This window comes from Perognathus longimembris, chromosome 11, assembly GCF_023159225.1.
Source record: "Perognathus longimembris pacificus isolate PPM17 chromosome 11, ASM2315922v1, whole genome shotgun sequence".
NCBI classification, from domain to species: Eukaryota; Metazoa; Chordata; class Mammalia; order Rodentia; family Heteromyidae; genus Perognathus; species Perognathus longimembris.
The window spans coordinates 28,236,391-28,250,155 of NC_063171.1; the positions used below are offsets into that span (position 1 = coordinate 28,236,391).

Below are 13,765 nucleotides of genomic sequence, written 5' to 3' on the forward strand. Positions count from 1 at the left end.
AAACTAAGTAGAGACTTGAAAGCTGTGGATCACAACTTCAGAATGTGTATGTGAGTATGTATGTGTGTGAGAGAGAGAAATATCTGGGGCTTGGCCTTTGACCTTAGGGTCTGACTTTTTCACCCCTGATCTTGACTTTTTCACCCTGGTGCTCTACCGCTTGAACCATACTTATTTCCAGTTTTGTGCTGGTTAATTGTAGATAAAGTCTCTCAGATTGTAGATAAAGTCTTCCAGGCTGGACTTTATGACAGGCATAAGCCACTAGTACACCAGTGAGTGAGGTTTTGGAGAAGGACATGCAGTGAAGTTGTGCTTTGGACAAGTTGACGAAAGCAGTCAGGCTGGCAAGGGCAGTAATTGAGGAATAAAGGAAGGAAGGGAGCTGTGAGAGCTGACCAGGTATGAGGAGAGGACAGCCTTAATTATAATTGTTGAAATGAAAATAAAGAACAAAAGGGGGGATGAATTTTTTAATGACATATATTTGAAAGGACAACTTTAAAAATAGAAAAAATGATTACATCATATTTATCATGTCATATACAACACATATCATATATATGTATTTACACAAAGTTTTTTGTTTTGCACACTAAAACAAATGAAATTGTTAGCAAAAGGTTTTAAAATTATTTTTTATCAAAGAATGCAGTTTAGGTCTAAAACATCCTCTGGTAGCCAAAACCAATTGACATACTCATGCCCTACATCCATAAGTAACTTGCAGAATAAGCCATTCCATACATAATTCCTGTTTCTTTATGCCCACATTTAACATCCATAACTAGGCTTTGAAAGCATCCTATGAGTAGAACCAGAGTGGTATTCACAGTTCTAAATATCTGTCATTTTCATCTATAGAGACATGCTATAAAAACAACACACATTTTGCTGGGTGTTAGTAGTTCACATCTGAAATCCTAGCTATGCAGAGGCTGAGAGTGGAGGATGTGGCTGCAAGCCAGCCTGAGACAGGAAGGTTTGTAAGAATACTAGCTCTAATTGACCATCAAAAAGCCAGAAGTGGAGCTGGGGCTCAAGTGGTAGAACACTGCCTTGAGCAAACAAGCTCAGGGACAGTGCTCAGGCTGTGAGCTCAAGCCAAAGGATTGGCAACACACACACACACACACACACACACACACACACACACACACATTTTTTAAAACCATGTTTCTCTCTGACACCCATCAAGTGAAACCAGAGATTTCAAGATGAAAAAAAGTCAGTCCTTTTACTCAACTCTTTCCCAACCATACCACATCTTGCAGTTAGCTGGCCACTAATCCCCAGTCTCTATTCTCAAGCAGTATACTTACTGCCTCTCTGACAATACATTTTAACTGTCCAAGTCACCTTTACATCACATTTAAATTTATCTGACCATAACTTTGACCATTTATCCTGAGTTCTAGAGGTATGTAGAATCAATTGAAGCCTGCCCCAACAAACAGCTCCTCAAATACCTGGAGACGAAAGACATCCTAGCATGTTTCACTGTTTTTTCACAGATGCTTCTCGTAAGAATTGTTAGCCTGGTTACCCTAATAATGACAGCACCATGCATATCCATTTTTACTGAGTTACCAAGTTCTTGGAAGGAGTAGCTGAATATACAGAGCCTTGCAACCATGTACTGGACACTGAAAATATAATTCTTTGTAAAAGACTCAATGAACAAACAAGCTCATCTGCTAATAGAATTTTTAAACAGGATCTTTCCCAATTGGCTTTATCATCTACCAACAAACAAGCTCATGCAGCTCTCTTTGCCCACAAAAATCAAATGAATTTCATATAATGAAACTATATGCCCAGAAGCAATATTTGGCAGGCATGCACACTAATGAAACATCTTAAGAAATCTTACTGGGGAAATAAAAGGAATTTACACTGCATACACATTTGAGATGTTTGAATTTTTATTACATATACATATTACTTTCCCATTAAAAGACAGTTAATTCAATAAAATACAAATAAAAATACCTGTTTCAACTGATCCTAGTTGAATAGAAGAGTGTAATGTGAATTTCCCTGGCTGGATCAAAAAGATATGTCCAACCATCCAAATGTAGAACTATTAATTGGTCCAGAAGCATCCATCATTTTAATAACAGAGTAAGAAATATATTTTATGTCATAGCTTGGTGTGTAAATATAAATGTACAAGACTCTGAGTGTTTCACAAAACAAGACTTGTTATGGCTATGCAAGATATGACTTTTTTAAGGTTGTTAAACCAAATAAGTTGGTGTGATGGCCCTCTGATAGGTCATAATAGGTCATAACCCATAGTTTGAAAACCACTGGTAACCATTGATTCTTTCCTATAGCCATTCAAAACTGACTTATTGATGAAGAAGATACATTTCAGCCTAGATATGGAGTGTACAGAATCACAGTACACAAAGAATGCTACTACAAACCAGCATTTTCAGGTGGAAAATGACAAAAAAGGAGTATAGCTCTTATTTCCTATACCTCATGCAACAGTTAGGCATAAGGACAGAATAGGCCAACTCTACTGTAAGAGTCCTGGGCAGTGAAATATGAGCAATGACTGCAGAGCACTCAAGTCAGAGGGAACCAAGGACCACCAGCCAGTGAGGGCAGAGACTGGGTTAAGCCCAGCTCCTATCATCCACTTCAGCTTATTTGAGGCCTTTGTTCCGCAAACTAGGAGGACCTACCTCCCACAGAAGTAAACCAAATCCATCACCACCCGACTCCCTTGCTCCTAACTCTAGCATCAGGTAAGACTTCCTTTCGGCTTCTTCCCTCCCTCCTCTTGCTCCTCAAGAAGAGACTTGAGATCCTTCTGGCACTTCCCCACTTTCTTCACAAAAACACCATCCCTGAGGAAGTAGAATGTTCAAAGCACGTAGTTCTAATCAAGCATGCTCTTTAATATTACTCTGTAGGGGTTTTTTTTGAAGGTTAAGAAAAAAAGACTAGTTAAGTTTCTTAAATGGAATCCATAATGATTACATTATCTAGAAAGCTGTATCAATATCCTAAAGGAGAAAGCAAACTTTCACCACATAGTGCTTGTTGCTCAGGAACAACAGTGGAACTCAGCCAGTCATGGAACAGAGAAATGGATGAAAATACACTACAGGACTTTGCCCTCTTTTTATTACATAACAAGAATAGGTTTCAGTTTTAACCAGAAGCACTGGCACGCGTGTGCGTGCGCACACACACCACCACCACCATCACCACCACCACGAAGTTCGGAACCTCCAGTAAATAAAACACACAAAAAAAACTGTTCTTCTACAAAGCTTCTAAGGCAGAACACACAGGTAATGCAACTCCAGGGACAACCAACTGACTAGCCCAGAGCTCAATATGATGGCCAGCAAAGTATAGGATTACCAAAAAGGCAGGCTCTGCATAAGCTGTCCATGGCAAATAGCATTCATGGGCATTATTTCAACATCCATTATAAAAGTTTGGTCCTTCTTTCAAGGGCTGAATAAAACTCTACCTCAGGTCCTTTGGCTGTCTCTCTTTTCATCCCCCTGTCCTTGGTCCTCAGGCTGACTAAGCATTCCTGCTCCTGGTATTGACTTCCACCACTGCCCTTTGGCCTTTTGCCCGCCTCTGCCTACAATTCATCCAACATTTCTGGAAGAAAAAGGAATGTAAGAAGTGCTTATTTCACATCACAAAATCAAATCCCATCCTTAAAATGTCAGCCAGGTTCATTCTACTTCTATTATCCCTATGTTATTAATTCTATTATGTTCATTATCTCTTGTACCATGTGACTTGGGATGTCACTTAACTTTTTCCATTTTTATACATCTCATTTTTACACAACTCATTTATAAATTAAAATTAGGAAGCTATGTTTTTACTATCCTCTCAGGGAAACTGTTAAGGATTAATGAATTAAATGAAACCATGCTTGGGAACTACAAACTAGCACTGGCTGCACACATTTGAAGAACAAGTTACATTGTGATATTGCTAATTTGGAGCACTGCTTTCTTTAAAGAAGCACAAACATACTCTAAGTTAGCCAGATCAGAAGGTGGTCTTTTGTTGTTTTGGGGGTTTTTTCCCATACTGAGGTTTGAACTCAGGGTCTCACATTTGCTTGCTCACTCAATTGGCACTCCTAACACTTGAGCTACACCTTAGGTCTAGAAGTTGGTATCTTCATGCAACTGATTTCCTAATGGTTTTAATACTCCATTTTTATTATAAATACATACATTGAAACATTTTCTTAAACACTTACTTAAATGATTTAAAGCTCACTTCAAATAACGTGTTTGCCTTAACATGCAACTGATTTTTAACATTCATTCAATCTGACAGCATCTTGCTGTGAGAATCGATCCTCTCTTCCCAGTGCAGGAGCCCATGCTGAAGATGAGGACTCCAAAGTCCAGTGGAGCCAGCTCTCTTAGAACAAGCCAAGCCACCAGAGAGAGTCAAAAGTTGACTCACACCCCACAGCAGAGCATGGGCTCTAGCACCATAATGTGCTGATCCCCTCCCCCTCAAATATTCGCTTTGGGGGGGAGCTTAAGGAAACAAACACCATACACAAATTTAGTCACCCACTATTTATTTATTTAAATGCATTGACCTCCTCGATTCCAAGACACAGAAACAATAGGCAATGAGGCTGGTCAGAAGCTGTAGCTATTTCCAACATGGTTAGATATGCTATTCATGATTGGATCATGACCTGGAAACAGTAGGAAATGTAAGGGACAAACTGTCCACAGAAGCACTGAGACCCAGTGCGCTCTGCAACTAGAGAGCTTAACTAAGCAGGGATGCTGGAACAAAGCGAGATCTAAAGCAATCCTGGTCTTCCTGTGATTCAGGGATTAAATATGCCATCTTCTCACTCCACCTTAATTATCAATTAGCACTTTAATAGTGGTGACATTAACTCTTGAGATAATTTCTATGACAAAAACAGACTTCAGTTTACTGGAGGAATATGAACCCATAAAAGAGAATAAAACTACAACCATGCAAAAGGAAGGTTGTGGAGTTGATACAAAGATACATTTTTGTCTAAAACTATACCCATTGTTTAAATAATGACATTTGTGTTCATGAGGTCTTACATACACAACTTTGTAGAAACATGTTTGATTTAAGCAAAGTCTAGCACTGACCATCACAACACAACTTTCTAGGTAATGTTCAGCTAGTATCAATGACATGTAAAAACAGTCAGTATACCTCCTTTGTACTCTCCCCAAGTCCATCTGCTCCTTAATAAACTCACAGTGTTTGAGATTGCACCTCGTTAAACAGCCAATACTGGCTTAGAACTTATACCGTTTGCTAGCTGCAAACTTGTGTTCCTCCTGCCTCAGCCTCCCAAGTACTGGGTTTACAGGTATGTGCCACCATAGCCACCTAGAAATCACACTTTAGTCAGAATACTTGGCTAAGCCAGAAATAAAGGTTCTGTTCTCTGTGTGTGTCCCCTATTCTGTATGGAAAAGGTCAGTGCCATGTTAGTCCTGGTTTGCTTCTAAACAGAGCAATGCAGGGGAGGATCAAGGAGAAGACGGCCCAATCATGCAGAGGAATAAAAAGAGGAGGCAGGGTAAGGGTGAGGGGAGGCACCTGCAAACAATAAGAGGAGTATTAGTAGATGATAAGCTGGCTCCCAGTCCTGAACACCAAGTTCCAAATCCAGTTCTGACTTACTCTGACCTTGAACAAGTCTCTTGGGTTCTCTTTCTCTGCACCCTCATGTACCTCCAGGAAATTAGTGACAGTTAAGCCACAGGCAAGTTTCTTACAGTAAACAAATGAAATACGAGTTTATGCTTCTGATAAAGAATAAGCTATCTATAGAACACACACACACACACACACACACACACACACACACACACACACCTCATTAATGGGGTATTCCCAAATTTTGTAATTTTCCAAAAATGGCTCTTACTCTAGTCAATATACATCATTTAGAACATTTCCAGGGTTGCTTATAAAGTGTTTTCCCTGATTTTTTTTTTTTTTTGAGGAGGGAGACATAATGTACTAGTCCTAAGGCTTAAACTCGGAGTCTTGAGCTCTCACTTTGTTTTTTCCACTCAAGGCTGGAGCTCTACCACTTGAACCACACCTCCACACTGACTTTTTGGTGGTTAACTGATGATAAGAATGTCTCAGGGGCTGGGGATATGGCCTAGTGGCAAGAGTGCTCGCCTCGGATACACGAGGCCCTAGGTTCGATTCCCCAGCACCACATATACAGAAAACGGCCAGAAGGGGCGCTGTGGCTCAAGTGGCAGAGTGCTAGCCTTGAGTGGGAAGAAGCCAGGGACAGTGCTCAGGCCCTGAGTCCAAGGCCCAGGACTGGCCAAAAAAAAAAAAAAAAAGAATGTCTCAGAACTGTTTGCCTGGGCTGGTTATGAACCACAATCCTTAAATCTCAGCCTCCTTAGTAGCTAAGATTACAGGCATAAGGCACTGCTGACAAGCTACCAGATATTTTTTCTACAATTTACTCCACTACTTCAACTATATGCCTTATTCCAAAGGCAAGCACAGTACCATTGAGCTACATCCCCAACCCCACGTTTATACTTATCTCCCCAGTGTCTTGGCTTGCTTGTTCCGCTTCTCTCGGGCCCTATCCAATATGCAGTATCTCTTTGTGATAAAGTGACAGTCTAAATTCAATGCTTTGTTGTTAAGTCAGACAGAGAAAGATCCCAACCTCCCTGCTCTGACACTGATACTTCCATACTTGCAGCCTTGAGCTAAAATGATACTGACTGCCAAACAGTAAGAACACATACACTGTCTGCTTTCCACTTGCATCCCAGTTCCATTTCAGAACTGTAGTCTGAAATTAATAGTCTCCAAATTTTATCCCATTTAACTTGCAATGTGTTCGATAGTCCTTGTTTTACGTATCTGTCTTAAAGTTCATCTTGTTGGTTCTCTTTTCATCAGCTTCTAGCTATTTCTATGTCCTTGTATATTTTTATTAAATATGCTAATAACTCAGAAAATGCATGCTCACTGACATTACCAGCTCATATTACCCGAGTTACAGTAGAAGCCACTGGAATTAAAGGCTAAATCTAAGCTTGGTCTCTTACTAACCATGCAATCTTGGACAAATAATTTGCCTCTCTGAGTTCTCTCCTCTGTTGGCATGTAGATGTTAAGATGTTAAGGAAAGGTCAAGAAATATATCTGGATGTATTTGCTACCGGTAAAGATTAAACAAATGTGTGTGTGTGTGTGTGTGTGTGTGTGTGTGTCTCTATGTAAGGGATCATGGTTCAAGGTCAGCCTAAGCAAAAAGACTCCATCTCAACAAATAAAGAAGACACGGCGCCCATAATTCTAGCTATGTGAGAGGCACCGATAAGCACATCATAGTTTGATGCCAATCTTGTGGGGAGAAAAAGCACATAACTCTGTGTGAAAAATAACTAAAGAAATAAAAAGGTGAGGTAGAGCACTTGCCTAACAATTCTGTGGCCCTGTGTTTGAGCCCCAGTACTTCAAATAAATGAACAAGTAAATAAAACTGTGAGGGGAGAGGGAGAAAGAACATTGTGCTTTTCTATACATTACACTGGTTTTCTGCTCTTCATTTGGCTCTGGTAGGAGGAGACAATTCATCTCTTTCTTCCTGGCGGTCCTCCTAAAACTAAGCATTACAGTATATAATACCTCATCATTTAACTCTACTTATCAACCTAGCAAAAAGCACTATCTAAGAAAGAAGCCTGTGATGGTTTGGGTGTGTTTTGGCTTGCAAACTTCATCCTCCATGAGACGGCAGATCAAGACACAGGACGTGTGAGAGAGGAGGCGGGAGAAGGTGCTTAAGGTCACTGGGAACTCTGCTCCTACAGTAATGCAGTTCTCAGAAGACACTGGTGGGTTGTCATAGCAGATCAAGACTGGCCCCTTGCCCTTCCTTTCCACAACTTCCTGTCTTATGATGAGATGATTTCATGTTTTAACAAAACCCTTTCCTTTAATACAGCCTGTTATCGAATTAATTTTATTAATATGAGTATTTCTGTGCCTGCTCTCATTTACAATTAGAGGAGGTTTCCCTACTCAATTTTTAATATATTCTTGAAATCAGGCAAAGGATTTAAGGATAGATTAGTGTCTAAGCCATACAAGTGATTTTTAGAGTTTTTAAATTATCTGATTGTGTCCAACCACAGCATCAAATGTCAACATCAGTATCAATAATCAATATCTTCCTAACTTTCACGAGTAAATAAAACAACATTTGAACAATCTCACATTGCAATCAATTCTTATCAGGGTAGTTGCTGTTTAGAAATCTTCCATTTTGTTTCCATTAACCACATAACCTTTCCCTTTGTGCAGAACTGGAACTCCATTTACCATTCAAGTTAGAATAAAATGATGTGGAGTCTCCTTGGCTATATAATTAGCATTGAATAACTAATGGTTCTAAAAAGTATATCATTAAAATTCATCTGTGCATTGGCAACTACTGCAGTTTTCACTTAGCACTTCTATAAACAATTATATAAGCTCCAAACACATATTTAAATAAAAAGCCCAATTGCATTTTAGAAGACTCTTCAGGAACGTCATGTCTAGCAAAGAAAAAATGCTTATCTTGTACCCCTATCTAAGGAGCTGTCTCAAAACCTCTGCAAAATGAAGTAATGTGGGCACACAAGTAAATATGAACAGAATTATTCATTGCAGCCTCATTTGTATATGCTGTGCTTCCATAGGTCACAAAAAAGTTGAAAGCATTTAACAGAGAAATCACTTTCAAAGTGGTGACACAAACAGTAGAGAGGTTTTAGAGTATGCATTAGAGAGCTTGAATACCCCAAGGTTGAACCTCTGTCCACTGTTTTGCATTAAGTATGTATGAGCCTCAAACTTGCTACATTCTCATGTACTAATAAGAGTTCTCTTTGAAGCTTCATGAGGAAAGATTATCCATGTGTTAAGACTCCATCTGAACCAGTGGTTGGGCACAGCAGGACAAACCTGTAATCTCAGCTACAGGGGAAGCACAATGGCTATGTGCAGCAGTGCATGCCTATTACCCCCAACAACACAAGGACACATGAGCAGGAAAATCACAGTCCAAGCATAAAGCAAGACTCTACCTCGAAAATAATCAATGCAAAAGAAGGACTTAGAGGAGTGGTTTTAGTGTTAGAGCACTAGCCTTGCAAGCACAAATCCCTGAGTTCAATCCTATGCAACAAAAAAAGGAAAAATAAAAGCAGCTTAAAATATTCAATACTTGCATACATAAACCAATGACTAGACTCAAGCCAGCTAGTGAATATCCCAACCATGGGGCTCAATATCTATTCATGAGCCCTGAAACTACTTCTCTGTGCCAGCACATAATTCAACCTGAATTAAAAGAGCAATCCAGCTATACACCCTATATGGCATTCATATATAAATTCATCACTTCAAAAAGATAATCAGAAACAAGTAGCTCATTCATGACTCAAACTTGTCACTCAAACATTGGTTTCACTGGGCATTAGTGGCTCATGCCTATAACCTTAGCTACTGAGGAGACTAAGATCTGAGGATTGTAGTTCAAAGCCAGCCTAGGCAGGAAAGCCTTATCTCCAATTAATCATTAAAAAGCTGGTAATGGAGCTGTGGCTCAACTGAAAGAGCTCTATCTTTGAACACAAAATCTCAGGGACGAGCTCCCAGTTCAAGCCCCAAGACTAGTAACACCCTCACATGCAAGCACACACCACTGGTTTAAGGATCTGTAGTTAAATGAACACATTAAATTCATTCACTGGTGTCAAAAAAATCAATGCAAGCAAACTATCTGAGGGAGAAAGATGTGTTACATCCACTAAATGTGGATTGCTCTGCATTAAAGAAACAAAATACAGGCTGGGGATATAGCCTAGTGGCAAGAGTGCCTGCCTCGGATACATGAGGCCCTAGGTTCAATTCCCCAGCACCACATATACAGAAAACGGCCAGAAGCGGCACTGTGGCTCAAGCGGCAGAGTGCTAGCCTTGAGCGGGAAGAAGCCAGGGACAGTGCTCAGGCCCTGAGTCCAAGGCCCAGGACTGGCCAAAAAAAAAAAAAAAAAAAGAAACAAAATACAAAATAAGAGCTGGGAATATGGCCTAGTGGTAAGAGTGCTTGCCTTGCATGCATGAAGCCCTGGGTTCAATTCCTCAGCACCATACACAGAAAAGGCCAGAAGTGGCTCTGTGGTTCAAGTGGTAGAGTGTTAGCCTTGAGTAAAAAGAAGCCAGGGACAGTGCTCAGGCCCTGAGTCCAAGCCCCAGGAATGGCAAAAAAAAAAAAGTACAAAATTATTTTGAGGAGAACATGCTTAACTCATGAGCAAACAATTTTACACAAGCCATGACCTCTGATTTTATGACTGAAGCCACGAACCACACACTTGGTCAGGTCTTAAAATAAAAAGCAGCTACATATAAAAGAGAAGTTGTATCTTTAAAGAAGAGGCCCTGATTGATTATATAATTCCCAGATAATAAAACATTAAAGGGTTACAAGTGGAATAAGAATACTGCTTGCTCTTTCAATGTTGAATTTGTTTCCAAAATAGCAAACGTCACTTTCCCCAAGGTTGGGTTATAACTAAGACATTAAACTCCGTAATTCAATAATAAGTCTTTTTTTTTTTTGTAATTCCAATTACCTAAGTAAGTTTTCTCCTAAATACATAAACTATGCTAGGAAGATGCCACCTCTATAAATAAGTTTATTATTTGTTGAGTTTTCCCCATCTGTACTCCTCTATTATTCAAATAGTAATTGGTTATTAATAAGAATTTTAAAGTATATATCTGGTGCATTCTGATAAATTCTTTCTTTTGATAGTCATAATGTTTATTTCTCATTCCTTTAAGATAAATGTTGAAGCTTAAATATCTTACTCTTCTACATCTTTTTTCTTAATTCTCATTGCAAAAAATGAAATACAACAATGAGCTAGTAAGGGAACAGGCACAAATTTCACTATAGGGACTACTAGAATTTGCAAGGAAGAACTGAGATGTGTGCATAAAACACTGTTAAATTCAGTAGCTCTGGCCACCACGCCCTTAAAATATAGATTCATCCAAGTAAATAAAGATGCATGAAAATATAGTAATTGCACCTGGGGTATTACTGCAAATCTGTTGCACATCCAGATTAAACTACCTCCAACATCACCTAGGCCAGAAGACCGAAATGACGTAGGCAAAATATTTGATGATCCCTTTTCTCATCTATTCAGTGAACTACAAAAATGAAGCAGGGTGGTTCATTGCAAAGGGAAGGCTCCAAAAGTCATTTTACTTTTTGTCAGTTTCCCTGATCTTTCCAGTTCACACTGGAAGAGAACAATTCATTGAGTATCGTCTGAGAGATAGATGAGCATCCTCTGAAAGAATTTGTGCCGTACGAATACTACCACCCCCAAAAGGATATGTGAGAATATCTAGCTCTACATTTCACACACCACTAAGCACTAAGGAGACAGACCGACAAGCAGGCAGGCAGAGACAAGAGACAGACACAGAGAAATCGCGCACCATGACCAGGTAGCTATGATTGTAAATGACTCCGGAGTCAAAAGAGTAGGATCTCCGGACCATCCCCGGCCAGCCCAGGGTCCGGACTACTCGTTGGACACCCGGTTTTCTACCGGGTGGCAGTTGCGGCTTTCAAATGCTTCCACATAGGCTTTTCTGGGTAAGTGCCTGCGCCCCCCGGGGGCCGGCCCGGTGGAGGGAACGCGGTCTCTCCTGTACCGCTCCCGGGAGGGAACGCTGGTACCCGGTTCTAGTAGCATCACGTCTGGTCTGGCCGGTTTATTTTCTTTTGTCATGGGAGTCGCAAAGAAAGCCCTCGCCACGCGCTGGCTTCCCAAGCTCCACTCGGAGACTGACTCGCAGGACAAGAGAAAAAGCTGAACAGAAAACGCTGCTGGGGAGGTGGGGCTGGGGGCGGGGGAGGGAGACTTCGAGAAAGATCCTGGTCGGTGGTGGAGGATGCAGGAATGACACGGCACCTGGACCACACACCGGTCCCCGCGCACCCACGCCCCGGGGCGGACCCGCGGTCCACGGGCAAAGCGCGCCCCCCTCGGGCTCCCCCTTCCAGGGAGGAACGCGGGGAAGCTTCGCCGACACAATGATTTCTTTCTCCCCACACCCCGCCTCCCTCCCGGCCGGTGACACCGGCGGCCGCCCGTCCCCCGCGGCACAGAACCGCGGGGAGCCGGGGGGGGGAGGGGGGAAGGCCGCTGCGGACAGGGGTGGGTGAAGGGGGCCGGCGATGGCTCAGCCTCGCAACAAACCTCGGGGAGGGGACGGGGGGGTGGGGGGGTTGGAGAGGAAGACGAGGCGGGGCGCAGGGTGGACAAGGAAGGGGCACTGGAAAGCACCCCGCGGGCGCTACGCAACCAGGCTCTGCCCGGGGCTGGTGCCTGGTGCCCAGCCAGGGGAAGTCAGTCGATCCCGGGGCGAACCCTGACACCCCCACCCCCACCCGCCCTCCCCTCCGGACTCCCCAACCGGAGAGCAGGGAGGAAATGGCTTTGTATGGCAGGATGAAAGGCAGACAGGGGGGTCACCGGACTGGGGCGCCCAGAGCAGGGAAGACCCCGCCCGCCCCAGACACGCCGCTGATTGACACCCTCCCCCCCCCCATCCCGGCTCTGCGCCCCTTCTCCCTCCATCACTCCCCTCCCCATCACGTCCCAACGGCCTGGAGCAGGGTGCCTCCTCCGCCCCGCCCCCCGGTCGGTCGCAGGGTCGCGCCCCCCTCTGGCTCCCCGCGCGCTCACCTGCCCACGAAGTTCTCGAGTACGGAGCTCTTGCCGGCGCTCTGGCCGCCCACCACGGCAATCTGCGGCAGCTCCAGCAGGCAGCTCTGCCCCAGCGCCGAGAAGGCGTCCTGCAGACGGTTCACCAGGGGGATCAGCTCCTCCATCTCCCGGTTCCCCATCTCGCCAGTACGGACAGCTGCCTGTCACGGACCCCCGCCCCGGTTCGCGCCTCTGTGATGTGGCCAGGACCTGCGGCCGCGCCGCCTGCCTGCACCGAGGTTGCTGCGCCGGATTCAGTCCCACAGACGTCGGAGAGGTCCCGCCGCCTGGCCCGCTGGGCTCCTGACAGCTAACGGCCCGCAGCGCGCCTGCGCTCGGAGATAGCCACGCCCGGCTCCGATGGACACGCCCACTACCCCACCCTCTGAGCTAGCCACGCCCATATCCCCGCCCCCTCGGCCGCTCCGCCCCAGCGTTCCAGCTCCACTGCCCGCGCGCATGCACTGCCTCCCAGCTGCAACCAGATGCCACCGCCTCTGTGCCTTCTGCTGCCAAGGCTAAGGGGCAAACTGTCCCTACACTTGGTCAAGGAATGGGCCTCAATGGATGGCCTGAAATCATCAGTTGGCAATGCTGGTCCTTTTCAAAGGGCGACAAAGCCCAATGGAAAGCAACTGCCCTGGCTAACACAATTCAACCACTGTAGCAGCAACACGCAACCCACCCAACCACCATCATCACCACCACCACCATCAATGTGCTGCCACAGTGCACTTCTCAAAGTGTATCCATCCTTCTCCACTCCAGAGCCCAAGATGGGTTCCTGTCCTGAGGAGAAAGCGCGCAACAGTAACCTTCAGCAAGCTCCTACCGAACCACTAGTCTTTACTGACTCGTGCACCCCAGCCTTGTGCATGAAAATCTACGGTCCCCAGGGTTTTCTTGTCCCCCACCTC

At 43.7% G+C, this 13,765-nt stretch overlaps 1 protein-coding gene across 9 annotated transcripts in view; it reads right to left on the reverse strand.

The window, feature by feature from the left end:
- Nucleotides 1-13,153, reverse strand: part of Dnm3 (dynamin 3) — a 492,945-nt gene extending 479,792 nt beyond the window's left edge. For all 9 annotated transcript variants that reach the window (XR_007212664.1, XR_007212666.1, XR_007212665.1 and 6 more), the window contains exon 1: nucleotides 12,828-13,153. Coding sequence is in view for 6 of the 9 variants with exons in the window: in XM_048358313.1 (XP_048214270.1) it covers nucleotides 12,828-12,988 (161 nt within the window). In the remaining 3 variants the exon portion in view is untranslated. The remainder of the gene's footprint in view (nucleotides 1-12,827) is intronic.
- Between the last annotated feature and the right edge of the window lie 612 nt (nucleotides 13,154-13,765).